Consider the following 24,770-nt stretch of genomic DNA (forward strand, 5'->3'; position numbering starts at 1 on the left):
CTATCACCCGCGGACCCCGTTCCGGCCGCCGGCCGTCCAACTCTTGCTGACTCGGCGGCGGTATGCTTTGCTTATCCTTCCCATTCTTAATGGACCTTTGGCTCCTCTAGCATGCACGCCGTGCCGTCTCTTCCTTGCTTAAGGGTCTCCCCCCTCCTCCTCCCCCCCTGCGTGTAGCCTTGAGCCCCTCCTCCAACCTCACTATTGCTCACCTACGCTCCTTGGCCAGCAGCAGTACTCGCCGCGCCTCTCTGCTCCTCCGCCGTGCCTCATCCTCACCCTTCTCCGCCATCCGATACACTCATCACCACCACCACCCCCACCTGCCGTCAGCCTCGATGGCGGCGGATAGCAAAGAGAGCCTGCTCCGCCGTGTGCCATCAGCCCTCAACCCGCCCCCAATGGTCGTGCAGCCGGGGGTGCACAAACTCGACACCCCCGTCACCCTCCCCCAAGACGCTGAATTCCCCTCCACGAGCTTCACTAGCTACCGCGTCGATGCACGCAAGAAACGCTTCCCGCAATGCATTTCCCACCGGGGCAACAAGGTCTCGCATCCGGAAAACACCATGGCTGCTTTCCGCTCCGCTGTTGAAGTTGGCACGCACGCGCTAGAAACGGATGTGCACTTTACGAAGGACGAAGTGGTGGTGTTGAGCCACGATGACTCGCTGGAGCGCTGCTATGGTCGGCCAGAGAAGATTTTGGACTCCACGTGGGAGGAGATCAAGGATGTGCGCACGATCCGCGAACCCCACGAGCCGCTGCCGCGCTTGGCGGATTTGCTGGAATATCTAGCGCAGCCGGGCTTGGAGGAGATCTGGCTGCTGTTGGACATCAAGCTCAGCAATGACGCGGACACCATCATGCGCCTGCTCGGCTCGACGATTGCATCCGTGTCGCCGGCGGCACGCAAGAAATGGGAAGAGCGCGTGGTGCTGGGCATCTGGGCTGCTAAGTACTTGCCGCTGGCGATGAAGTACCTGCCCGACTTCCCCGTGACGCACATCGGCTTCTCGCTCAAATACGCACGCCATTTCTTCACCGTGCCCAACGTCAGCTTCAACATGCTCCTGCCCATGTTGGTTGCGCCGGGTGGGCGGGCGTTCATCCGCGATGCGAAGCAGAAGCAGAAGCGCCAAGTGTATGCGTGGACGGTGAACGAAGAGGACAAGATGGAATGGTGCATTCGGCGCAAGCTCGACGGCGTCATCACCGATGACCCGCGCAAGTTCCTCGACGTCTGCGCACGCTTTGACGAGTTCAGGCGCGAGCCGGTCTTTGCGCTGCGCTTCAAGGCATATTTCGAAATCATGCGCATCTGGGTTTGGGTGACGTTTGCGTTGATGTTTATGAAGAAGTGGCGGCTCTTACCCGTTGCGAGCAAGGAGTTGATCAAACGGGTGGGCAAGTGAGTTGGTTGCATGGCGGATGGTAGATATAGAGCATAGAATATGCATGCAGCCGGTGTGGATGCGAAGAGAGTCCTTGAAAGCGCTGGCGCAGATGGCATCTTTGTTCGGCGCATTGGGAAGATGCTAGATGATTAATATACACCTGTTTAGACAACCACTGCAAGACGCATATATGCATTCTTCCGTTGTATCTATGTCTGGATGCCAATGGCAAGAAGTCACGTGCGCGCGCAAAGCTGGCGCGTGTCGGCGTGTTTCCCAAAGTGGCACCCCACTTTCGCGTCTCTGCCTCAGCTGCTCGACACACCGCACTTCCTCGTCCAACCCGGTTGATGTGACGCCCCATGAGCTCCAGCAAAGATGCCACGGTGAGAATCGTTACAAGCCACTGCTCGTGTATCCATCGCTAACGCGCGCGCAGAGAAATCATCACCCTCCAAGCCGGCCAATGCGGTAACAGCGGTGAGCCCTCCCTCTCCCCCAACCATCACCACACCCTCCCGCGCCCTCTCCCCCGAAACTAACCCTCTTACTGCCAGTCGGCTCGCAATTTTGGCAACAACTCTGCCTCGAGCACGGCATCAACCAAGACGGCAACCTCGAAGACTTTGCGACAGAAGGCGGCGACCGCAAAGACGTCTTCTTCTACCAGTCCGACGACACGCGCTACATCCCGCGCGCCATCCTGCTCGACCTCGAGCCGCGCGTCATCAACGGCATCCAGACGGGCCCCTACAAGAACATCTACAACCCGGAGAATTTCTACGTGCACAAGGATGGCATGGGCGCGGGGAATAATTGGGCGGCGGGGTATGCGCGTGGCGCGCAGGTGGAGGAGGAGGTGTTTGATATGATTGATCGCGAGGCGGATGGGAGTGATAGTTTGGAGGTATGTGTGTGACGGTTCTGTGGAAAGGGAAGTCTGGCTGATGGGTGTGTGTGTGCAGGGCTTCATGCTGTTGCATTCCATTGCTGGCGGTACTGGATCCGGGCTGGGCTCATTCCTGCTGGAAAACCTCAACGACCGGTTTCCCAAGAAGTTGATTCAGACGTACTCCGTCTTTCCTGGACAACAGGATGACGTTGTAGTGCAGCCTTACAACTCTCTGCTTGCCCTGCGGAGACTCACACAGAATGCCGATGCCGTAGTGGTCCTCGACAACGGCGCTCTTTCACGGATAGCGGCAGACACACTACACATCCAGGAGCCAACGCTACAACAGACCAACCGACTTGTCAGCACAGTTATGTCCGCGTCGACTACCACCCTACGCTACCCAGGATACATGCACAACGATCTTGTCGGCATCCTGGCCTCCTTGATCCCCACTCCTCGCTGCCATTTCTTGCAAACCAGCTACACACCCTTCACAGGAGATAACGTCGATGCCGCCAAGACGGTGCGCAAGACCACTGTCCTGGACGTCATGAGAAGACTCCTCCAGCCAAAAAACCAAATGGTCTCCACCAAGCCCACCAAAAACAGCTGCTACATCTCCATCCTCAACATCATCATGGGCGAAGCAGACCCCACAGACGTAAGTCCAGCATCTTCCCAAGACAACAAGCCGTAAATTAATTGACACGCCAAACCAGGTCCACAAATCCCTCCTCCGCATCCGCGAACGCAACCTCGCCTCCTTCATCCCCTGGGGCCCCGCAAGCATCCAAGTCGCCCTAACCCGCACAAGCCCCTACCTGCACCCGCCCTACACCTCGCGCGTCCCGCCGCGCGTCTCGGGCCTCATGCTCGCCAACCACACCGGCATCTCCACCCTCTTCCGCCGCATCGTGACGCAGTACAGCCTGCTGCGCAAGCGCAATGCCTTCCTCGAGCAGTATAAGCGCGAGGAGCCGTTTCGCGACGGCCTGGCGCAGTTCGACGAGGCGAAGGAGGTGGTGCTCGATTTGATTCGGGAGTATGAGGATGCGGAGCGGGCGGATTATTTGACTGGTGGTGTGGGTGGGGAGAGTAGTGGGGAGGCGACGAATGGGGGCGCGGATGCGAGGACCGATGGGGTTACGGGGAGGTGAGGTGCTGCTTGCTGATTGTGGAACGACATTCTGGGCGTTTGGGAGAGCAGGGTTCGAGAGCGCTGGCGTTCCGTTGGTTGGGCAATTTGGTGAAGCGACGCGAGATTCCCACAGCTCTTTGAGATGATGATGTGCATGCCTCAGCTTCGAGGAGACAACCGCTGGCACACGTGACTTACGTTTCAGCTACTTCGTTCCCCTGGCATGCTCTCGTTTGTACTATGCGCTGCTTGAGGCAGCGTTTGCTGTGGGACGAGGTCGACATCATAGCTGCCAAAAGAGGAAGGAGCGGGAAATGAGCGTGACGTTATCAGCTGCAGGCCAGCATTGCTCGCTCGCGTCTTCCCGTGATGGCAGGCAATGTCCCTTGTGACTGATGTAGGGTATGAGTCGTAGGAAAGAGTCCTAGTTGCCATTGCCATTGCCAGAGGAATCTTCTCATACCCTATTCTGCCAGCTCGCCCAGCCTAGTCAACTCACGTGATCGAAGTGAGAAGTGCGAGCAAGACCTCACCTTGACATCGTGAGGTGGCACAAACGACATCAGCCCGCCGCCGCCTCCTTAGCAGCGCTCGCTCAACCTCACTACACTCTCTTTCTCACCAACAACCTGACTTCGCCCCTTCTTCCAACTCTCCTTCTTCCATCCATCTTCCGACCAAGCATACCCATCAACCACTCACGCCCTCAAAGCACCATGGCTTTGAGCTCCAACCGCGTCACACCCTTAGTCTCATGGGAAAGTCAAGCAGCCATGTCCACCTCGCGCCCCGCAACCCCAGAGCCAACAACAGCCACGCCGCGAACACTGTCGCGATCGCGCTCCCTCCTGAAAAAGCGCTCAAGCCAAAAAGTCCTCTCGCTCCTGAAAAAAGCGTCCTTCACCAAAAAGCACAACCCCAATCCCGTGACAGAAGAAGACGTAACACCCTTTCCTCCCACTCAACCGCACCCACCGCACAGAATGCCCAACTAACCACCCCCTCCGCAGCCTGTAGCCGCAACCCTCGCCTCCCTCCGCGAAATGCAATCGCGCGGCGAGCACTGGTGGCGCTGGACCACGCAATACGCCGAACTCCAGCTCCCGCTCGCGGAAGACGTGGCGCTCGAGGACCTCGTCAGGGCGATCAACCATTCCAACGGTATTAGGGATAGTTCGAATGTGTTGGTTTTTTGGGATCCGGAAGGCGGGAAGGAGGAGCAGGAGGAGGCGAGGGAGTTCTTTCGGGTGGGTTTGTTTGATGTTTGCTTGTGGTTGATCGTTTGACTGACTTGAGACAGTGCGATATCCATGCCGTCGATGGCCAGGATTATGCTGCTGCGATGTGGAAGCTGCGTCGCGTGGTTCGTGAGGCGGGAGGGATGGTATGCGCTGAGATCGAGTATGTTGGTGGGTTTCTGTAAGTTCTCTTCCTTCTCTTGATTGCCGGTGCCCAAGCACGCAAGATGAGAAGAAAGGAAGTGTGGGGCGATCGCAGAACTTACAGTTCACTGACACGCCGCACAGGTACAGCATGCCCGCCTCCCTTCCCAACCCCCTAGACACCACCCTCCGCACTCTCCAAGGAGGCCACATAGTCGTCACCCGCTGGACAACGCCCTTCGAGCCACCCCGTCTACATCCCCTCCGCATGCACCCGCCCGGCGCATTCGGCCAACCACCCCAGCCCTGCCTCCAGTCCATTTCACGCAAACCCGCCGACCCGAAGATCAAAATCCAAAAGTGGATCCTGCGGCAGCGTGAGAAGGCGGAGCGTGAGGAGAGGAAGCACGGTCGTTCAGTCCTGCCTCGTGCGGTCAGTGAGATTGTGCTTGGGTCGCGGATTCTGGATCCTGGTGTCGAGCTCGCGATTCTAAGGCCCGAAATGGTTGGGGCGCGACTGTCGGGTGCTAGCTACTCGCTGCGGCGCCCGGATTTGCGCGCTTCGTGCGCGGAGAAGGAAGTGTACATTGAGAGCGAAGACGACGACGACGGTTGGGAAGTGGAGAGTGATGGCGTTAGTGTGGAGCCTGGGCCTTACAATGGTAAGCTGTCACCTGTGCGGTCGTAGGGGATGGGGTGGGACACTAATCGATCATTCCACCTGATGGCAGGAGTTCCAGGCACTGCTGTGGGCATCAGCGTGGCGAGGTACAATCAGGCACTGAACTTTGGAGCGGAGATGAGGCGCGTGGAAACCTTGTACCGCAACTGGATGAGTCGCAACCGTGGCTCGTGAAGGAAGCGCGACCTATATTGCAGGGCGGCAAGCGATAAGAGTGACGAGAGTGTAGTCTAGTCCCAGGAGATTCTGCGCTGGTTAGCATATCTGTGAAGAGTGCGGGAGGAGTGGACGTTGGCGAGCTTACCCCAACATAATACCAGCACCAGCCGCCATGGCGAGGAATTGCAAGCCAGTACTCCTCAATTCTTTCCATCGATTTGGCCCCGTCTCCAGCATCTCGGGAATGACGCCTACGGTGCCGACATACAAGAACGTTCCGGCGGTGAAGGGCAGCAATACATCGCCCCAGCTTAGACTCGTGCCGACCAAACCCTGGTTACCCGCCCCTACCACGCCCTCGAGAGTACCACTTCCACCAAGTTCTTGGACAGCAATTCCGATAATCGTGCCGAGGACGGCACCGAGGGCGGTGACGAATTGCAGGCCCATGGCCATCTTCTTACTCATTCCTCCTTGAATCAGCAAAGCGAAGTCTCCAACCTCGTGGGGAATTTCATGACAGAACACCGCGAGCGTAGTCGTCGCACCAATGCTCGACGAGGCGTAGAAGGACGAAGACAATGCCAGTCCGTCGGTGATGTTGTGCGTAAAGTCCGCGACAATGTTGAGGTATGCCGAGAGTTTGATGGGGGGTTTCGTTTCGGCTGCATTCTTCGTCAGGGCCACACTGGTCTCGGTCTTTGCACCCTTCTTGCGCTGTTTAAGAGCGGCATCGTTCTTCGCAACACCCGTGGTCGTGGCCTTGTCGGACTCAACGTGACCGTTCGCATCCTTCCTCTCTCCGTGATCGTGCGTGTGACCCTCCCCACCAGTGGCAATTCTCAATCCCTTGTCCATTGCGACAAATGTCACGAACCCGACCATGATCGCGAGTCCCAGTAACAAATTCTTGTTCGGCTCGACCAATACTGCCCGTACTGTTCCCTCCGGCACCTCGCCGAGGAAAATCTCCGGCATCAGATGGAAGAAGACGTCGCCAAGCAGGCCACCCACGGCGAAGGCGACCATGATGTTCAATGAGCTGGGGTCAATGTCCGTTGGACACAGAGCGAGGAGGAAATTTGGTGGGCCGGAGATGTAGAGGGTTGCCATCAGGCTGTTGAGGGCAGGGGAGGTGAAGGGGAAGAGCAGGCTGAAGGCGCGCTGGAGCGGCGATAGTGAGGTGGGGGTGTGGGCATGGGTGTAGGCCGTCAGCTTTTGGATAATAGAGCACTCCTGCTTGTTGTCAGCTCAGTCGCATCGTTGGTGAAGCTGCGAGATGCAGATATACCTGGAGCTGCTCTTCAATCTCCTGAGTGCTCAATGCTTCCACCGCGATCTCATCCTTCTTCGCCACCGCGAGTGTAACGCACAGTGCTAGCAGCACAATGGCAGCTTTCACGAGCTGCTGTCTTTGTCGTGCCATGTTCGCGTCTTCTCAATGGTACCGTCTCGTCTCGTCTCGACACGGTCGCCTCGAGTGAAGTCGGAAGACGGGGCTCGCGTGCATGACTAATCCCGAAACTCTAACCCTCTGTGCCTGGCTTTACGTTTTGGAATTTTTGTCCGTTGCATCTAGAACTTCACCATCTGACAGCATTTCTCAACGAGACGAGATCTCCGAGCAAGATGGGACGAGAACTCCAAAAGAAGAAGAATCGCTCTTCCCTCAACAAAGTCAAGCGCAAACCGAAGTCGAAGAAGCGCATCCTCTCCAACTCCATCATCGCCGCAAACTGGGACAAAACACAGACGCTCACGCAAAACTACCGGAGATTGGGTTTGGCGGCGAAGTTGAACAAGACCACGGGCGGGGTGGAGAAGACTGCGACTTCTTTGCAGAAAGAGCAGGATGGAACAGGTGGACTTGCGAATGGGCAGTTACATGGACTCGTGATTGGAGGTGGGTCGAGGAGGGCGGCGCAGACGATGGAGGTGAAGGAAGTGGAGGTGGAGAGGGATCCGAAGACGGGGAGGATTCTGCGGGTTGTTGGTGCTGAGAGTGTCAAGGCGAACCCGCTTGGTGATCCGCTCAATGACCTTGATTCGGACGAGGAAGACTCGGAGGGCGACGTGTACGATCAGCACGGAGCTGCCCTGAGGCCGAGTGCGGAAGCCCGGTCCGAGGCAAGGACCACGGTGGTGAGAGATTTGGAGCGAGAAGCGAGTCGGCCAGAGGCAAAGTACCGAAGACATCAGAGTGAAGGGGAACGGGCGTTTGTCGAGGAGCTGGTGGAGAAGTATGGCGATGATTATGGGAAGATGGCGAGGGATATGAAGATCAACTATATGCAGAGGAGTGAAGGCGATCTGAAACGGCGGGTCAAAAAGTGGAGGGAAAGCGGTGGCACGGTGGGCTGAGGAGTTTGGATGAGTCTGGGGAAAGAGCCTCACGGGCAACACCAGCGCTGTGATCGCTGGAGAGAGTTGCTTTGCTCGCATTCCTCCATCGCAATGCTTCAGACCCGCCAACGAATCGGCGAAAACGTACTCTGCATGGAGGGAGGCTACAAAGTGGTTGGCAAGGCCTGATGCCAATAGGACGTCGAGACCAGACGGCCATGTATTGCCTCCATCACTTGACGAGCAGATGAGCCGATTCATCTCGGTATATACACCACAATAGAAGATACGAGTTACGAATCGAGTGAATTGCGAGTCGGTCTACCCGCGGTCTACTCGGGAGCGCGAATCGGGCAGGCTTTGTCTCGCGCTGGTCTTGCAATGGATTCAATGTCTCCACGCCTGCCAACACCGCAAAAAAGGTCGTACTTGGGCAAAAACACAACCAAATGATTCGCAATCACAAGGAGAGCAAAAATTCACTTGACAAGAGGGGGATTCGAACCCCCGCGGGCAGAGCCCATGAGAAATAGAACTCGACTGAAGGGTCGAGCAAGCAGATTGGGATCGCTTGAGTCACACGCCATAACCACTCGGCCATCTTGCCAATTTTGCGGGCGGTTTTTAGTCGCTGCAATTAATGGTGGGACGGCAAAATCGTACAGATACTTGCACCGCAACCTCCCGAAGTGCGGCGAAAAGGATAGATCAGGATTCGTCATAGAGACTGGCCCCCACCATCACAAATCCATCGTCCAACTTACATCCCGGTATCACCCTCACTCAACTCGATTTCAGCTCTTTCCCTTTGTCTATACTTCATCCACCACCAGCGACACGCAAGACTTTCACCGCAGCTTCCGAGAGTGCCGCGCCTGCCTGCGAACGACTTATAATCACTCAATTCCAGCCCTCGTGACACCCCCGAGTCTCCGCCGCCACCATCACCCACTGGCCACCCATCTCGTCTTATAATCGGCTGGGCTTGCTACGTTGCGGTCAGACCTTGTCAACGGTCTCCCACGTCGCAAGCCTGCGTCTGGTCCATCCCACGAACCATGATCCCCATCCCGAACCCCGAAGACTACGACGTCTCTCCCCGAAATGGCTTCCTCCCGACCGAACCACCGCTCGAGGCCCTCCCTGATTCCTACTACAGCCCGTGGGAGCACGCCGTCAAGAATTTACAAGGCCTGATCTTGAGCAAGAGATTACGAGAAGTGGTAGATCGCCTCCCCGTCCTCACCACAGACCGATTGTTCGGCGAGGCGCAATGGCGAAGAGCATACAGCGTGCTGGCCTTCATCGCCCACGCCTACATCTGGGGCGGCAACAAGCCGGCTGAAAGAGTGCCGCCCCCCATCACCATCCCCTTCCTCTCTGTTTGCGAGCACCTGCAACTGCCGCCAGTTGCCACCTACGCCGGCCTCGTGCTCTGGAACTGGAAGCCCATCTTCGACACCGAGCGAGTCGACACGCTCGCCAACCTCGACATCATCGACACCTTTACAGGTTCTCTGGACGAGAAATGGTTCTATCTCATCAGCGTCGCCATCGAAGCCAAAGGCGGCCCTCTCATCCCGCTCATGCTGCAAGCCATCGAGTCCGCGAGTCGCGGGAATCGCGCAGCCGTCACTCAGAGCCTGCGCACATTCGCGGAACGACTCGACGACATCGGCATCACGCTGACCCGCATGTACGACGATTGCGATCCTCACATTTTCTACAACCGCATACGTCCATTCTTGGCTGGCGGCAAGGGAATGGCGGACGCTGGCCTTCCGAACGGAGTCATCTTCGACAACGGCGGGCCCATCAATAAGCAGCGTTACGTGCAATTCAGCGGCGGCAGCAATGCCCAATCCAGCGTGATTCAGTTCTTCGACTTGGTCCTAAGCATCGAACACCGTCCAACAGGAGAGGAAACAAAATCAGATCCATCAGCCGACAAATCCCACAAACCCAAAGCACCCCCCTCCAACTTCATCCACGAAATGCGAAAGTACATGCCGGGCCCCCACGCCCGCTTCTTGGAGCAGGTAGCCGCGGTCGCCAACCTCCGCCACTTCGTCCAACAGCACTCCTACGACCGCGACCTGACCGTCGCCTTTGACGCATGTCTCGCCATGCTGAGCGCGCTGCGCGACAAGCATATCCAGATGGTCAGCCGGTACATAGTCATCCAAAGCCATGCAGCGAAGAAAACGCAGCAGCAGCAGCAGCAGCAGGATGCACCGCACGCACCGAACCAAGCGACAAAACTAAACCTCGCACACCGCCCGAAACAACCTTCCGCGGACGGCAAAGAGGACAAAGAGCTCAAGCGCGATCTCAAAGGTACAGGTGGCTCGTCACTCATTCCGTTCCTGCGCCAGGCGAGAGAGGAGACAGGCGAGCCGGCGGTGGATGTGTGGGCGCGGAGGGTGCTTAGCAGGAAACGAGGCGACGAGCTGGAGATTGGAGGCGCTGATGAGGACCATTGGAGGACGCAGGGCATTTCGGGCGTTTGGCAGCTGTCGGACAGCGATGGGGGATTGTGTTACAATTAGACTTGGGGGAAAGAGCATGTGTCCCTTTTACGAGGGAGAGCTTGCGCGATGTGTATATTCAAAAGCATCTTTTAGACATATTGTAAAAACTACGTGATCCATTTCAAAGTTCGTCCAGTGTCATTCGGGCTTGTTAATGGTAACCGCCTTCCCCACCCTCTTCCTCTCCACCACGCGAAACCAGCGTCTCCGCCTCCACTCCCCCCGCTCCCCAAACCCATTGCTCTCCTCCCACCCACTCCGCGGCACCACCCGCGCACTCTTCTTCGCCCCCGCCTTCGCCGGCGTCGCACCAGCAGCAGCAGCGCCCAGCGAATTCACCGCCACCTCGGGCAAATCATACACCCACCTCTCCCCCTCCGTCTCAATCTCCACGCCCGTAATCATGCGCTGCTCCACCCACTCGCGACTCGCTAGGTCCAGCGTCCACTTTTTATCCCGCCATACCCAGCCCCCGGGCGCTTGCACGTCTTCGAAGAATTGCGTGCCTTTTGCGCGGGCGCCGGCTATGCGCAGGGGGGAAAGTGGATCGTAGGCGTTTGGGGAGAAGAGCCAGGCTTCCCATGTGTCGGTGGGCAGGTGGTACTTTTGGAGCTCGAAGATTTCCACTTCGCGGCGCTCTGGGGGCTCGTCGAGGATGATGTCCGAGTCGGTCCAGGCGGTCAGTTTGGCGTGGGCGGCGTCGAGTTGGGCTAGGAGTTGGCTTAGGGTGCGGGAGGAGAGGAGGACTGCTTGCGAGCTCGGGTGGCAGAGTAGTAGAGCAGCCCAGCCCGCGGCGAGCGCGACGAAGCGCCAGGGCACGAGCTGGCTGCCGAGGAAGGCGGCGCAGGTGAAGACGAAGGTGAAGGCGTAGAGTTCGGAGCTGAGCTTCTCGTCGCTGAAGTTGGTGTAGGGCGTGATCCAGTCGTTGGCGGCGTCGTGGATGCGGCTGAAGTCTTCCATGCAGTTCTGCAGGTCGCGCATGTTGCGGAAAAAGTCTTTGCTGAGTTCTGGCGCGGGTTTGACGCGGGAGGCCGGGGCGCTGGCGGGGCCGCGGAAGCTGGGTTCGATGCGGGGGTCGTTTTTGGGGATGGGGTGGCGGGCGAGGAAGGAAGGGGTCATGATGGCGAAGAGGAGGCCGACGAGGGGGACCAATGGGAGGAGGTAGGGCTCGAGACAGAGGATGGTGTAGACGGCGAGGAAGGAGAGCGTTGCTATGGGATCGTGCCAGGTAAAGAGCTGGATCATCTTGTTTTGCACGACAAAGGCGATACCGATGCGGGCGTTGAAGCGGCGGAAGTTGTTGTTCATGACGCCCAGGCTGAAATTGGGTCGCTCGACGAGTGGTTTGTCTGCAGAGGGTTTCTTGTCCTTCTTTTTGTTGGCTCCATCTTGCTCTCCGCCCTCTTCGGCAGGGAGGACTTTGGCGAGGAGGTTCTCGAAGAAGCGGTCTTGGATGCTCTGCCGCATGGCCGAGCCGGCGTATGCATCTTGTGCTGTCCTCGCTTGACTCTTGACCTTGTCTTTCCTACTGCGCTCGAGTTCGGTGTCGGAGGATGTGGTGAAATCGTCATCGCGAGAGGGTAGGCGGATGATGGGGATTGGCTCCTCGCGGTTCGCGATGGAGGCCGAGACCTCGTTGGACGAGCCGGCCATGTCTGTGATGAGGAAGCCTCCGCTGAGGTAGGCTGGGGCGCGGTGTGTTATGTCGACATGCTGATGTGGAGGGAAGGAGAGGCAAGAGATAGATACAGTGGCCGGGAAGTGAGCATGTGCAGTCATCAGGCTGACGCCACTGTCCAAGCCACCACCCCACTACAGCACATCCCCCACATCCACCTCCCCTCTGCCTCCCTTTCTTTGTTCGCTGAACACGTCGACGGAAAAAGGCACATTGAGAACCTCAATCGAGCTGTGGAAAGAGGATCGTCACATCTTCTACGTACACGTGATTGTATGAAACATCGCGGCAACATCACAACGCCCAAATCGCTTCGCAGACCGATTCCACCCGACCCCATACCATGCCCCAACACCTTTCTTCCAGTCCTTCTTCTCTGTAAGAGGGTGCACTCCTTTCAGGTCTACCCAAAGCGAGCCATTCGACCTTGTCTCCTCACAATAACTTACCCATCGCGACACTGTGTCCAATCTCTGTCGATCATCAGCTTGATATGAGTTTATGCTGCGGAGCGCTGCTTACCAACAAGTGGCAGACACTCGACCGCAAGGCCAGCCAGGCAAATGCCCACGCTCTCACTGAGCCACAAAGCTGTCTTGGAAGTCGCGATACAGATCTTCCGCTTCGTCCCCTATCGCCAGATCCGGCAACTGGTCCAGCGTGGCGCGAGTCATCTCGTGCTCCCACCCCAGACATCGCACTAGCACGTCGACTTCTTTGAGTTTGTACCGCATTGCTCCGGCGTACAGTTTGCCGCGGTCCGAAGCGTCGGTGATGTCCTGCGCTGATGCTACCCAGAGAGTGGCCATCGTATCGGTCCTGTTTGTACGACAGTCAGTGAATTTCGAAAGCACAAAAAGGGGGTAAAAGAAGCAACACGCCAAACTCACGCGAAAAAGAGCGCGCACGTATAAATCTCCGCAACCTGCGCCGTAGCAAGCAACGCATCCGCCGCATCAGCAAACGTCCTCGCCGCCTCCCGATCGCTGAGATCCCGCTCCACCCCATCGAACAACGCCGACCGGTCGCGCGGCATGCGATGTCTCCGGAAGCGAAAGTCTTCCACGAACCCCATCTTATCCTCTGTACTGTCGTAATACATGTCCGAGAACTCCTGCGCGCCGGGCACGAGATTGCACTCGCGACATCGGCAGCCCGGTGGGCTGAAAGCGAGGAGGCTCGCGCGATCGGCTTTCGTGTGGAAGAGGTGGATGTAGGAGATTGTGATTTCGGCTCCAGCGGGGATGGACTTGGTGGCGCGGATGGTGATCGTGGCGGGATCGAAGAGTGCTTCCTCCTCAGTGGCGAACTCGGTGGCGATGCTGTGGTCGAAGGAGAGCTCGGCGTTGGGGACGCAGGCGTGGTTGATGAGCGCGAGGTGCGGGTCGACGATGAGGTTCTGGTTGCCGGCGGCCGGGATATAGTATCCCAGGCCTGCGCGCTGAATCGCTCGGATCAAAGTCGCTTCGTTCTGCGGCAGGTCGGAGTGCAGGAGGCGCTGGAAGTTCAAGAGCGAGATGCCGTGCAGCGTTGGCTGGCGGGTGAAGATGCACCAGAGGGCGTGGGTCAGGGGCAGGGTGTGGAATTTGCGGATGAGTCGGAGCAGGAGGTCGTAGCTGTCGGGGTGCAGCTCGCCTTCTGGACACAGGAGGGTGAGCAGCGGCCGCTTGTTCATGATTATTTCCCCTGCTTTGATGTTTCGGGTTGCGAACACGCCCATGCCGTGGAGGGGTGAGCGGCGGCTGGCGTATGGCAATTGCACTGGGGTTGGTTGGCTTTGCTCGACATCTGGGGCGGTGGTGCTGCCACCACCGGCTTCCGTCACCGGATCGGACATTGCTTCTTTTGTGGTGAGAGTCACTGGATTGGAGAATGCCAAGGCGTCTACTTGTGAAAGATCGACAATCACGTCAGGTTGGGTAAGTTGATGAAGAAGGAAAAAACGCGAGAGTTGAGTCAAACAGGTGTTTTATGTTCGTCAGCTACAAACACAGCCTGCAAGCGCACAAACAAGCAAGCGCAGTCATGCAGGCTGACAACTATACATTATGAGGGTGTGCTTACCGCGCGGCGGGTATCCAAAAAAGCAAAGCCTGAGTTTCCAACAGGGATCAAAGCAAACCAATCCAAGGCAAACTCTTCACATGACAACACAAAGACCGCAGCACCTGCTCTCCTTTTGCTGCGGCTCCTGCATCTGCATTTGCTGCTGAGGAGGAGGTTGGGCATACTGCATGCCCTGGGCGGCCTGCGAGTAGCCGTATGGCGCCTGGTGGCCCATGGGGTAGGCAGTCTCGTAGTGCGGCTGACCATAGTTCTGATGCTGCGGCTGGTGGTACTGGCCGTAGTCGTAGCCGGGAGCAACGTGGGGCTCGGCACCGTGGCCCTTCAGATTGATGTAGATGCGGCCCTCATTCGCTTCGGTGTTGTATTGAAGGCCCATTTGCCGGCAGATCTCCTCCACCTTCGGCTTGATCTTCTGGATGTGGTCGGGGCTGTGGTTGCCCTTGCCCACGATGACGTGCAGGTGGGTTTGGCCGGTTTGCTGGGCGTAGCGGATGCGTTGTTCGACGATTTGCTCCGCCTCCTCTACGTATTGGCCGTGCAGGTCGATGGTGTCGCCAGAGACTTTGCCGACGGCATTGTTCTCGCGGAAGATGAATTCGGATGCTTGCTTGTTGTACGCGTCGGCCTGAGCGGCGTGCTGCTTGCTCTGCTCGGAGAAGCGATGCGCCCCGGAGCCGTCTCCCTTTTCATAGGCCTGATGTGCTTGGGAGGCGAAGTGCTGGTATTGGCCGTGCTCTTTGCGCGCGAGGTCGCGCAAACGATCATACTCCTGCTCCGCGCCAGCAGAAGGACCGTGGTGGAAGGCTTGGCCACCCAATCGAGCGGAAGGAAAAGACATGACTGGCAAGTATGTACGTCAAAGGAGTGTGGTGGAGTGATGTGCAGAGACGGCGATTGGCGAGAGATGGAGATGGAGATGAGGTGTATCTGCAGGTACCGGCCGATCGATGGCATTGACCTGCGCGTAGTCAGCCGAGCTTGGCTCGAGATGTGGCGCACGAGAGGGTGTGGCTGATGCGGGTGTGGCGCCGTCCACTCGAATTTCCGCCAGGGCTGATGAGCCCGCGATCGACAGACGCTGTGCCGAACGAGCCAATGCCTCTTGTCCAGGCTTACAGGCATTGGATTACGTGCTCAATACCCTTCCGATGATTGTCGGGGCCTACCCTGGCCACACAGCATGGGCAGCAGCGTGGGTGCTGGGTGGTCCATGCGTGACGGTGATAGACTCTGCGCCGTCGAAGAAGCAGCACGCGTGCGCGCCGAGATTCGTCTGGATCGACGGTCTTGACATCTTCCGAGCCTGAGGCACGCCCAGCTCAAACCCGAGGAGAGGGAAGCACAGAAAGTTGGCCAGATGACCTCGGAAGAAGAGGTGCCGAAAGCGAGCTGCACGGGTCGGAAAGAAATCCAAGACATTCCCCAAATGAATGACGAGTCTCGGAGTCGTTCCAGGCAAGCCGCCGCGAATGCCTCGCCTGTGATTGGCCGCCTGCAGATCTTGCCAGGATCCCCCTCCGAACCCAGATCGGAGTCTGCCGGGCGTCGATAGTGGCATGGCTCTGAGATGTTTCGACACGACTCGCAACTCGCAGGGCAGGACGATCACGCCCTTTCCATCCCGGCAATGGACGGAGGAAGCGGCGTTCATCGCATTGATCCCCTCGCTGTATCGCCTGGCCCATCCCGGAGAGGGCCCCGACCCACGGACAGGGCTCCCCGGTATCTCGCGCAGGTCACGGCCGGGCGTGGCGCGATCGATCGGAGCCACACACCAACCCAAAGCAAGATTACTCGAAATGCGTCCGCCACCATTCGACTTCGACGCAAAGGTCAGCAGGACGGGCCTTTCTGGGCAAGCCACGCCGCCTGGCGGTGCAAGTCCAAGCGGTGCATGTTGTCTGGCCGTTGCAATCCAAGATACCGAACGGACGCAAAATGCAGCCATCATCATCGCCGTAAACCCTATGCTCCCCGCGCGCGCGATCGCCCAGTTTTGGGCCGCGCCCGCTGCACCCTGGGTTTTTGCGCGCCCACAACCTCTGCCGAGATTGGTGCGATCGATGATAGCGGCACACTTCTGCTCCCCCCAAACCATAAAGTCCTTAGTGTATCTGCACCTGCCATTTGCGGCCATTTTCGCCCCCCACTCCCCGTCCGTCTCGTGTTCCTTCATGATCACTCTCTGCTTACTACGAATCACTCTACCAAAATCCTTTCTTGCTCGCCTCCGTTTCCGCCTTCTCTCATCTTCCTCGAAAACGATTCGCGCGACACTACGGCTGGCACTGTATACGTTCGCTTCGTCCAATCCGAGCTCGCCCATCCCATACTCTCCGAGTCCGCGCACAAGACTGGGTAATCGATCAGGCATCGACGCGACCATCGAGCAACGCAGGACGCCTCTTATCTGATCTTCGAGTCGTGACCCATCCCGCACGTCTGTCTTCGCCATTCCCTAGCCCACCTTCCTTCTCAACCAGTGGCGGCAGAAGACCAGAGCACGACTTGCAGTCGCCACTTCCGAGGACCTCGTGCTGTGCTTGGCGCCATCCCGGCTACACTCTTCCACCTTTCCCCTTCTACACATTAAGAACGCCCGAATACTCCTCGCAATGGACGCGGCGAGCCGGCGGTAAGATTTGGGACATGTGCGCGCCATCTATACACACGCTAACTCGCAACAGACCGCAATTGCCGGCGCTCTCCTACCTAGATGTCGAGAAAGAGAAGTCAGAACATGAGGCATTCCCTCACGAGAGGAATGTCGGCGCACAATCTACCCCATCCGAGACCAGCCCTTCGTCTGCTCGACCGTTAGGCTCTTCCGCGCCTTACAGCCACCCCGCATCCCAAGCAAACACCACATCGAGGCGAACAAGTGGGGAGGTTCAAGACAACCCTAAACAAGTATCACGCCAATCTTTGCCGTCCATCTCGGAGGCATTGGGCGTCGACACTCACACCCCCTTCTCTACGTCCGGTGCACAAGCTTCCTCACAAACCGCCACGCCATCTTCTCCCTCGCCGAGTTTCCGACGCCTACACGGCACCGAGGCGCCTCCCCCCATTCATCCGCATTCATCGTACCCGCGCGACTCGGCTGGACCGCCTCCCTACCCACCTGTGGACTCGATTCGACCAGCAGCGCAGCCTCGAGCAGAGCCTGGTCCTCATATGCCGCCGCCGCCTCAAGCTGCAGCTCCCGAACGAGTGGAAAAAGCAAACGCGCAGTACGAGCACTCGTCTCACTCAGCATCGAATCACATGCCGCCGCCAAGCTTCTCCTATGGCTATGCGTCGTATGCTCCGAGATATGCCGACACTGCTCCCCCGCCACCCAGCGCCGGCCCCATCTATCAGCCATCGTCACAGTACGCGCCGCCCGCGACATCAACATCGAGTTGGAGGTCGGATAGCGCCACTTCTCACTCTGCTCCGGATGAGCGGGGCCCACCACCTTCTGCCTACGAAGAGTCTGTCAAACGTCATCTCGACCTATACGATTTAGAAGCAGCTCTCAACGATGTAAGTTTCGAAACCCCACTCTATCCCCTCGCCCGATTCTGACCAGCTCCAGGTCTCCCAAACAAGCAGCATCGTCCTCGACTTCTCCCGGCGCTACGGCGACCGCATGCACCAAACAGCCCGCAGCACCCCGGCGCTCTTCAACCTCCCCAGCATCGTCGAAGTAGACGACATGATGAGCAAATCCCGCCACCAACTCGACGCCCTCAGCAAAATCCGCGACGTCGTCGTCACGCAGCAAATCACCTACGAGCAAGAACTGGCGCAACAACGGCAACAAGCCAAAGCCTACCGAGAAGGTCCTACCGGCCCCTCGAACGGTGTTGCCGACGATCCGCAGCAGAGTCTTGCAGATCATAGCGACGATGGCGGCTTTGCGGGCTCCGAACCTAAGAAGCGTCGAGGCCGCGCTGCTCCTCCGGGCCGCTGCCATAGCTGCAACCGCGCCGAGACGCCCGAATGGCGGCGCGGGCCTGACGGCGCGCGCACGCTGTGCAATGCGTGCGGGCTACATTACGCCAAACTCACGCGGAAGCAGACGAATGCGAGTAAAAGCGCAACGACGACGACCACCTCGAACAGCTCGAATCTCCGCCCAAAGGAATCGTGAATGCCGCACTCGCCATGGCAACGAGTTCTGGAGTGATTCTCCGTTTCTTGTGATTTACGTTTTAGACTGAATCTTTGGTTTCCCCCCTTTGTTGTTTCCACGATACCCCACGATGCGACGATCGGCCTTATTAGAGGCGGATTTTTGATTACGGCCTTATCAGAGGTCTCCTTTTTGGTGGAAGCATTCTAGCGAATGCGGAGTGATGGGAAAAGGGGACGGCTTACAATGTCCTCCGGAGCAGATGGATTGAAATGGGTGCGCATCATTGTCGGTGATGTCGTGGATTGGATAGATTGTCAAGCGGTGGGAGGGGAGGAGAGTTATGCCGTGCATGAAACCATCAAATGGCACGACGTCTTTATGATCTTTGTTCCTAGTAGAAGCTCCGTCTTACCTTCGGTTTCGTTGCGCAATGTGGAGCCAAAACCGAGCGTAGGCTCGAGACAAGAAGAGCTGGCTCGTGACGCGCCTTCTATCGATAGCAAGTGGATGCGAGTACGATGCGGTTGTTCCAACTACATGTACATCCTCTGCCCGTGGTAGAAAAGGAAGGAACTCACCTTCTTCTTGTAGACGCCCTCTCCGCTCGGCCTCGGGAAAGACATTTACAGCGAAAGAGCGAGGGCAGCGAGAAATTGCCGGCTGGGCTAGCCCTTTCCGAACGCCGTCTGGTCATTCTTACTAATGCACCTCACAACCGCGCGGGAAACGATTCTTTCGACGTCCAACTCTCCGCGCGCATTGCATTGGAACCCCGTGATTCACACTGGACAGCTGCTTGCTTTGCACTCGGTTGTGCGGACTCGCGCTTCTCTGACTCGCGACTGCTCCTGCTTCTGGCGACGGGCTCGCTTGCCTTGCTGGGAAAATTTGCCGCCACTTCACATCACTGCGACGACATCATGATGCTTTCGGGTCGATAGTTGTGCTGGGAGTGCGGCGATCGCGTCTCTACGCCTTACGAACGTAGGATTGGAGGTGGCAACCCATCGAAGGGGCCGATCGATTCGGAACTGGTGCTCGGTTTAAACGACTTTCTAGCCTCTCGCCGGCTCGTTTAGCTCGCTATTATATGCGCAATGGGTCTTCTGTATGTCGGGCACATTGGCAATCTGACAGGAGATCGCGAACTAACAATTCATAAGCGCCATTGGAACTCCACTCGACTGGCCGTCCGCGAAGAAGGTCGCAAGTCATGTACGAGAGTGGGGCATTGAGGTATGACAGTAAGCCGTGCACAACATGTTGATCCGTGAGCTGATGGCGGGTTAGCAATTACTTGCCATATGGCGTCGAGCGAAAGGCAAGGAACGGGATGCGCTCCTGTGGGGCGACGAGGTGGGATAGCAATCCGGACGGCCTTCTGGAGAGTTCGATGCTGATGCTGCGCAGATCGAGTACATTGTTGTCGCGCTTGATGACCAGCAGAGATTGGTGAAGCTGTCGCTGCGGCAAGCAGACATTCTGCACGCCCTCGCCGAGGATGAAGAGCTCATCAAACAAGGCGGCGGTGTGCCCGACCTCAATGGCGAGAAGGCACCGTACGTTATGCTGACTTCTTACCTATCGCCTTTTGATTGACAATGATTAGAACCAACAAGAAGAGAGCGCCGACCTTCCACCCCGAGTTTGGCCGTTTCATGCTCGAGGCCACTCCCGGTCAGCCCTGGGGCATCGATTTCAAAGATCTACTAGATGTAGAGCAGGACATGAAGTGGAGGTAAGGCGGATCCGGAGTGACCGGAATCAATGCCACTTATTGACCATTGATATAGGCGGAAGATCGCCAAGGAACATATGGAGGCGAACGAATACCCCATCACGCTCACCACGTTTCCGTTGCTAGGCGATCGCAAGTCTCTCGTGCCTTATTATCCCCCTCATGGCGAAAGATTGAGGTCACAATTCGTCCCCGATGAAATCGCCAATCCTCATATCCGCTTCCCCACGCTCGCAGCAAACATCAGATCCCGGCGGGGGAGGAAAGTGGAGCTGAATGTACCCGTCTTCCACGATACCAAAACACCATGGCCCTTCAAAGACCCAACGGTTGACTACGACCTGCATGAATTCCCAGAAGATGCTGACGTGCGCAATGGCGCGGCGAAGGACAACTGCGTCTACATGGACGCCATGGCCTTCGGCATGGGCAGCTGCTGCCTGCAAATCACCTTCCAGGCCAAAAACATCGACGAGGGCCGCAAGATGTACGATCAACTGTCTCCTCTCGGCCCGATACTGCTCGCCCTTACCGCCGCCACTCCCATCTATAAAGGCTTTCTTGTCGACACAGACGTCAGATGGAACCAAGTCAGTGGAGCGGTGGATTGCAGAACGCGCGAAGAACTGGGCGAAGTGCCTCTTAAGCATGACAGGTGGCGCATCCCCAAGTCTCGTTATGCGAGCAACAGCACATATATTTCGCAAGACTCGCGACTACGGCCAGAATACCTGGATCCCGATCTCGTCGTGGACGAGGACTTGAAGGCCAAGCTCGTTGAAGGTGGAATGGACGATCTACTGGCCACGCACTTTGCGCATCTCTTCATCCGCGACCCGCTGGTCGTGTTTGAGGAAGATCTCAAGGAGCTGGACCTCACCAAAACAGACCACTTCGAGAATCTGCAGAGCACCAATTGGCAGCATATGCGATTCAAGCCGCCTCCACCAGGCAACGACACCGGCTGGCGCGTAGAAGTGCGCCCGATGGAGATCCAAATCACGGACTTTGAAAACGCCGCCTTCTCCATCTTCGTCGTGCTCATCACGCGCGCCATCCTCAGCTTCAACCTCAACTTCTACATCCCCATCCCCCGCACCACCGAGAACATGGAGACGGCGCACAAGCGCGACGCCGTGCTCAACGAGAAGTTCTACTTCCGCCGGAATCCCGTGATGAGGCCGAGCGCCAGCCCCCAGTCCGGGAGGAACACGCCGGAGCCGCGACACGATCGGCCTAGCCGGCCAGGCACGCCACTGGGCCCGGTGGAGGACGAGTACGAACTGATGACCGTGGACGAAATCATCAATGGCAAGGCCGGCGGCTTTCCCGGTCTGATCCCGCTCGTCGAGTCGTACCTCGACAGCCTCAATGTCGACGTCGAGACTCGCTGCGAACTCGCGCAGTACCTGGCTTTGATCAAGGGCAGGGCGAATGGCAGGCTGTGGACTGCGGCCAAGTGGATCCGGCATTTCGTGCGCGAGCACAAGGATTACAAGATGGATAGTGTGGTGTCGGACGGCTTGGCTTATGATTTGGTTAAAGCGGCGGAGAGGATCACGAATCAGGAGGGGAGGGATGGATTTGCGAAGGAGATGTTGGGAGATGTGAGGGATGAGAGTTGAGGGTTGTTGTTGTAGACCTTGCTTCTTGTCTTCTGTTAGACTGACGCGATCACATAGCGAGATTGTCGCACCCGATGAGGTGTTGTGGATAGACTGTGGGAAGGATGATGTTCATTAACCTGTTTCCACTCCTGTAGTAAGTCAATCTGGACAGGAACAATCACGAGTGAGGCCGAGAAAGTGAATAAGGCTTCGGCTCGGAGAAACTTAACGCCGACCACACATGCCAAGATTTTGGCCAAATTTCGATGCGACTACGAAACTTGCGCCAATCCTCCCTCCTCACCTCATCAGTCTTTCAAGAACCCGCCACATTACGCAGGATACCCATCTCTTTGCGTAACACACAACCCCTCAATCCACCATGTCTTCCCAACCAGTACGTATCTCGCTTTGCTGCCCGCCCGGGACGCCTTGAATGGCTCGTCTCGCGGCTTTCCCAGAGCAGCAGGTCGGAGATTCGCAATACTGAGACGCAATGCGCAGCAGCAGAAGAAGAGCACGCCAGCCAGCAAGGTATCGGCCAAGAAGGGCCAGAAGGTGACGAAGAAGGTGTGTCCAAGAATCATCCGCGCCTGTGAACGGGACTACCCTCTAATCGGCGCCATCACCAGTTCATCATCAACGCCAGCCAGCCGACGCAAGACCGCATCTTCGACCCCTCGGCCTTCGCCACCTTCCTGCAGCAGCGCATCAAAGTCGACGGCCGCACGGGCAACCTCGGCGACAACATCACCGTCAGCAACCTCAACGACGGGCGCATCGAGGTCGTGGCGCACCAGGAGTTCTCCGGCCGCTACCTCAAGTACCTCACCAAGAAGTTCCTCAAGAAGCAGCAGCTGCGCGACTGGCTGCGCGTCGTCAGCACGAGCAAGGGCGAGTACACGCTTAAGTTCTTCAATGTTGTTGGCGAGGAGGGCGAGGAGGATGATGATTAGGTGTGTAATTGAGTAGATGGCATGGGGTTTTGCTAGTTCTTCAATGAAACTGGTGGGACTCTCTGTACTACTTATCTTCCCACTTCTGATGGCATCTCATATATGGGCGTCGTCCCGTCCATCTCCTGCACTTGATAGTAGGCCTTGTAGTACCCATGCCCGCCTAGTTCAGAGTACCCATGCTGCCGTGGATCTGTTTTATATGGCCCGTCCATCTCCGCCTGCGCGGGTCTAAGCGGCTGCGCAATCTCATGCACCCCAGTGCCTCCTAGCTCGCCGCCCATGGGCCACGAGATAAGCGGGCGGTGCGGGCTTGTTCGCTCAACGGCTGCTGACTTCTCCGCTGCAAGACGCTGCTGCTCTGCCTTCCGTCTCTTCCTCTGCACCATCAAAAAGACCCCAAGAGCCACAGCAGCAAGCACAGCCGCACCCCCAACAGCCACACCAACGATAAAAGCCGTCGACAAATGGGGCTCGAACCCACCCCCGGACAACGCACTCGCACTCGCACTCGCCGAACTAGGCGGCGAAATCGTCACAATATTCGGCGTCTGCACCATCTCCTGTGCCCACCGGCACTGACCCAGGCTGAAGTTCTGCCGCTGGTAATCGACAACGATATACGCCTCTTGCAGGAATGTGCGGCCGAGGGTATACTGCGTTTCATTGGCCGCTTGCATGAGCGGGAAGTAGTAAGTCGCGGTGTCGACGATGGGAAACGAGAGCTGCAGGTCGAAGGCGGCGTAGGGGAGCTCGATGGAGACGTTCCTCGCTCCGCCGTAGACGTCTGGGCTCATGGTGAAGGTGACTTTGGGATTTAGGTTGAGCAGGTGCTGTCGCTGGTCGGCGGTGATGGGGTAGTGATTGAGCGTGGTGTTCCAGGTTATGTTGAAGGCGGCTTCGAAGGCGGCGCAGGCGGTTGGTGGGAGCCAGATTTCGGGCACCGTAGAGTCGATGTAGATTGCGATTGGGCCACCTGGGAGGAGATTCGTGGGTGACGTTTCGGTTGCGGTGATGGTTTGTAGGTTCACGAGCAGGTCACGCGAGATGTCGGCGAAGAAATCAAAGGTTACTTCGTTGTGGAAGAAGCGGTTCGCATCGTAGCCGCCGAGGGTCAGGGAGCCGAAGACACCGGCCTCGCCACGGTATTGGTTTCCTGCCGTGTAGCCATAAGTAAGGGAGGGGATGGCGTGGGTGTCGAGTAGGTAGGTCATGAAACTCGTCTGCGGATCGGAGAATGTGGTGAAGTTCGTCGGGGTGGGGTTGAGGCCGAAGACGCCCAGCCAGTAGTTCGAGTCGGCGATGTCGAAGATGATGGCGTGGGAGTTGCTGACAGTAGGACTGCCCGACCATCCGAGACTGGCGTGGTCGAAGCCTGCGAAGCCGCTTGCTTCTTGATCGAGATTGGCTTCGATGCCGGTCTGGTAGATGGAGTTGGGCGTCCAGGTCAAGGACTCATTTGTCAGGAAGAGGCCACCTCGACTGCTTGCGCATCCTGACCCGTAACTGGACGGACAGCCTTGAGGTGCGATTGCCCAGATCGCATTTCCTATTGCATGCGGTCAATTACGAGGAACGCTCCCATGCTGCCTTCGTGTCTGCCGCTTTCTCGTACCTGCCGTAGATGGCATCACTCGTACAACCTGCTGCCCGCCCACACTCCCTGACCCGAGTTGCAGCGGAAAGGAAGACCAGGGGCCTAGGAGCATTAGTCCCGAGCTCGGTGGCTTTGCTTAGATATTCCGGTGGTCATACCATCGATTCCATCCCAATACTGGCTTGGCTGGATGGACACCGCCTGCACAGGCGCCTCTTGCCTCTTCATCAGAGAGGGGATTGTTCTCAGTGATGAGATCGAGAAAAGACCAGAAGAAGGTACCACAAAGAGCAAAGACAGCGCAAAGAGTGAGAAGACCGCCATAGGACACATTCGACCGCGTCGTCGCAGGCCCATCTAGCAAGCTTCCCAACGAACAAGATAAGACAAAGCGAGGCATCGGGCGCACACGCGAGGTATGTACCTCCTCAAAAAACAATACCGAGGACGATGAGAAGCATAGAGAAAATAGAAACG

General features: G+C 57.6%; 14 protein-coding genes and 1 non-coding gene across 15 annotated transcripts; 8 read left to right on the forward strand and 7 right to left on the reverse strand.

Moving 5' to 3' along the window:
- Nucleotides 1-458: 458 nt before the first annotated feature.
- On the forward strand, nt 459-1,322 carry BDY17DRAFT_242011 (PLC-like phosphodiesterase; the record flags this gene model as incomplete). The annotated part of the gene is made up of 1 exon (XM_033730382.1): nt 459-1,322. A coding segment is annotated over one exon (864 nt), but the record flags the coding sequence as incomplete, so codon positions are not given.
- A 453-nt stretch (nt 1,323-1,775) lies between these two features.
- On the forward strand, nt 1,776-3,449 carry BDY17DRAFT_309355 (gamma tubulin; the record flags this gene model as incomplete). The annotated part of the gene is made up of 5 exons (XM_033735322.1): nt 1,776-1,783; nt 1,837-1,877; nt 1,955-2,304; nt 2,363-2,953; nt 3,012-3,449. 5 exons carry the CDS (start codon nt 1,776-1,778, stop codon nt 3,447-3,449), a joined length of 1,428 nt encoding a protein of 475 aa, XP_033590592.1.
- A 697-nt stretch (nt 3,450-4,146) lies between these two features.
- BDY17DRAFT_322905 (uncharacterized protein) lies at nt 4,147-5,668 on the forward strand (the record flags this gene model as incomplete). The annotated part of the gene is made up of 5 exons (XM_033736907.1): nt 4,147-4,371; nt 4,441-4,677; nt 4,731-4,849; nt 4,957-5,474; nt 5,544-5,668. 5 exons carry the CDS (start codon nt 4,147-4,149, stop codon nt 5,666-5,668), a joined length of 1,224 nt encoding a protein of 407 aa, XP_033590593.1.
- Nucleotides 5,669-5,794: 126 nt separating this feature from the next.
- BDY17DRAFT_248386 (ZIP zinc transporter) lies at nt 5,795-7,079 on the reverse strand (the record flags this gene model as incomplete). Its single annotated transcript, XM_033730907.1, has 2 exons — nt 5,795-6,892; nt 6,945-7,079. 2 exons carry the CDS (start codon nt 7,077-7,079, stop codon nt 5,795-5,797), a joined length of 1,233 nt encoding a protein of 410 aa, XP_033590594.1.
- BDY17DRAFT_119685 (ribosome biogenesis protein Nop16) lies at nt 6,984-8,244 on the forward strand. The gene has a single exon (XM_033729294.1). It carries the CDS (start codon nt 7,283-7,285, stop codon nt 8,012-8,014), a length of 732 nt encoding a protein of 243 aa, XP_033590595.1. The 5' UTR covers nt 6,984-7,282; the 3' UTR covers nt 8,015-8,244.
- Nucleotides 8,245-8,480: 236 nt separating this feature from the next.
- BDY17DRAFT_t18 lies at nt 8,481-8,603 on the reverse strand. Its single transcript has one exon. It is a non-coding gene; the product is annotated as a tRNA-Leu (tRNA).
- A 451-nt stretch (nt 8,604-9,054) lies between these two features.
- On the forward strand, nt 9,055-10,545 carry BDY17DRAFT_248576 (Indoleamine 2,3-dioxygenase; the record flags this gene model as incomplete). The annotated part of the gene is made up of 1 exon (XM_033730920.1): nt 9,055-10,545. The coding sequence occupies one exon, from the start codon at nt 9,055-9,057 to the stop codon at nt 10,543-10,545; it is 1,491 nt and encodes a 496-aa protein (XP_033590596.1).
- Nucleotides 10,546-10,665: 120 nt separating this feature from the next.
- BDY17DRAFT_316114 (integral peroxisomal membrane peroxin-domain-containing protein) lies at nt 10,666-12,180 on the reverse strand (the record flags this gene model as incomplete). The annotated part of the gene is made up of 1 exon (XM_033735987.1): nt 10,666-12,180. One exon carries the CDS (start codon nt 12,178-12,180, stop codon nt 10,666-10,668), a length of 1,515 nt encoding a protein of 504 aa, XP_033590597.1.
- A 600-nt stretch (nt 12,181-12,780) lies between these two features.
- On the reverse strand, nt 12,781-14,042 carry BDY17DRAFT_322910 (uncharacterized protein; the record flags this gene model as incomplete). The annotated part of the gene is made up of 2 exons (XM_033736908.1): nt 12,781-13,024; nt 13,096-14,042. 2 exons carry the CDS (start codon nt 14,040-14,042, stop codon nt 12,781-12,783), a joined length of 1,191 nt encoding a protein of 396 aa, XP_033590598.1.
- Nucleotides 14,043-14,345: 303 nt separating this feature from the next.
- On the reverse strand, nt 14,346-15,110 carry BDY17DRAFT_309361 (uncharacterized protein; the record flags this gene model as incomplete). Its single annotated transcript, XM_033735323.1, has 1 exon — nt 14,346-15,110. The coding sequence occupies one exon, from the start codon at nt 15,108-15,110 to the stop codon at nt 14,346-14,348; it is 765 nt and encodes a 254-aa protein (XP_033590599.1).
- Nucleotides 15,111-15,361: 251 nt separating this feature from the next.
- On the reverse strand, nt 15,362-16,824 carry BDY17DRAFT_119803 (uncharacterized protein). The gene has a single exon (XM_033729295.1). It carries the CDS (start codon nt 16,725-16,727, stop codon nt 15,435-15,437), a length of 1,293 nt encoding a protein of 430 aa, XP_033590600.1. The 5' UTR covers nt 16,728-16,824; the 3' UTR covers nt 15,362-15,434.
- Nucleotides 16,825-18,508, forward strand: BDY17DRAFT_119804 (uncharacterized protein). The gene is made up of 2 exons (XM_033729296.1): nt 16,825-17,800; nt 17,853-18,508. Exons 1-2 carry the CDS (start codon nt 16,922-16,924, stop codon nt 18,408-18,410), a joined length of 1,437 nt encoding a protein of 478 aa, XP_033590601.1. The 5' UTR covers nt 16,825-16,921; the 3' UTR covers nt 18,411-18,508.
- A 513-nt stretch (nt 18,509-19,021) lies between these two features.
- BDY17DRAFT_294818 (glutamate-cysteine ligase-domain-containing protein) lies at nt 19,022-21,868 on the forward strand. Its single transcript, XM_033733201.1, has 6 exons — nt 19,022-19,503; nt 19,559-19,631; nt 19,686-19,751; nt 19,806-19,954; nt 20,005-20,133; nt 20,189-21,868. Exons 1-6 carry the CDS (start codon nt 19,493-19,495, stop codon nt 21,756-21,758), a joined length of 1,998 nt encoding a protein of 665 aa, XP_033590602.1. The 5' UTR covers nt 19,022-19,492; the 3' UTR covers nt 21,759-21,868.
- A 254-nt stretch (nt 21,869-22,122) lies between these two features.
- Nucleotides 22,123-22,696, forward strand: BDY17DRAFT_309364 (ribosomal protein L22e; the record flags this gene model as incomplete). Its single annotated transcript, XM_033735324.1, has 3 exons — nt 22,123-22,137; nt 22,245-22,310; nt 22,373-22,696. The coding sequence occupies 3 exons, from the start codon at nt 22,123-22,125 to the stop codon at nt 22,694-22,696; spliced, it is 405 nt and encodes a 134-aa protein (XP_033590603.1).
- A 71-nt stretch (nt 22,697-22,767) lies between these two features.
- Nucleotides 22,768-24,521, reverse strand: BDY17DRAFT_322915 (aspartic peptidase domain-containing protein; the record flags this gene model as incomplete). Its single annotated transcript, XM_033736909.1, has 3 exons — nt 22,768-24,245; nt 24,312-24,395; nt 24,452-24,521. The coding sequence occupies 3 exons, from the start codon at nt 24,519-24,521 to the stop codon at nt 22,768-22,770; spliced, it is 1,632 nt and encodes a 543-aa protein (XP_033590604.1).
- Nucleotides 24,522-24,770: the final 249 nt, after the last annotated feature.

Source organism: Neohortaea acidophila (assembly GCF_010093505.1).
Source record: "Neohortaea acidophila strain CBS 113389 unplaced genomic scaffold BDY17scaffold_4, whole genome shotgun sequence".
Classification (NCBI taxonomy): Eukaryota; Fungi; Ascomycota; class Dothideomycetes; order Mycosphaerellales; family Teratosphaeriaceae; genus Neohortaea; species Neohortaea acidophila.

Excerpts from the sequence above, each read along its gene's own strand:
- BDY17DRAFT_119685 (XM_033729294.1), top strand. The coding sequence starts at position 7,283 with ATGGGACGAGAACTCCAAAAGAAGAAGAATCGCTCTTCCCTCAACAAA.
- BDY17DRAFT_119803 (XM_033729295.1), bottom strand. The coding sequence starts at position 16,727 with ATGGCGAAGACAGACGTGCGGGATGGGTCACGACTCGAAGATCAGATA.
- BDY17DRAFT_119804 (XM_033729296.1), top strand. The coding sequence starts at position 16,922 with ATGTGCGCGCCATCTATACACACGCTAACTCGCAACAGACCGCAATTG. Across the intron at positions 17,801-17,852 it reads TAGAAGCAGCTCTCAACGAT|GTCTCCCAAACAAGCAGCAT; the intron begins GTAAGTTTCGAA and ends GACCAGCTCCAG.
- BDY17DRAFT_294818 (XM_033733201.1), top strand. Across the intron at positions 19,752-19,805 it reads CGCTCCTGTGGGGCGACGAG|ATCGAGTACATTGTTGTCGC; the intron begins GTGGGATAGCAA and ends GATGCTGCGCAG. Across the intron at positions 19,955-20,004 it reads CTCAATGGCGAGAAGGCACC|AACCAACAAGAAGAGAGCGC; the intron begins GTACGTTATGCT and ends GACAATGATTAG.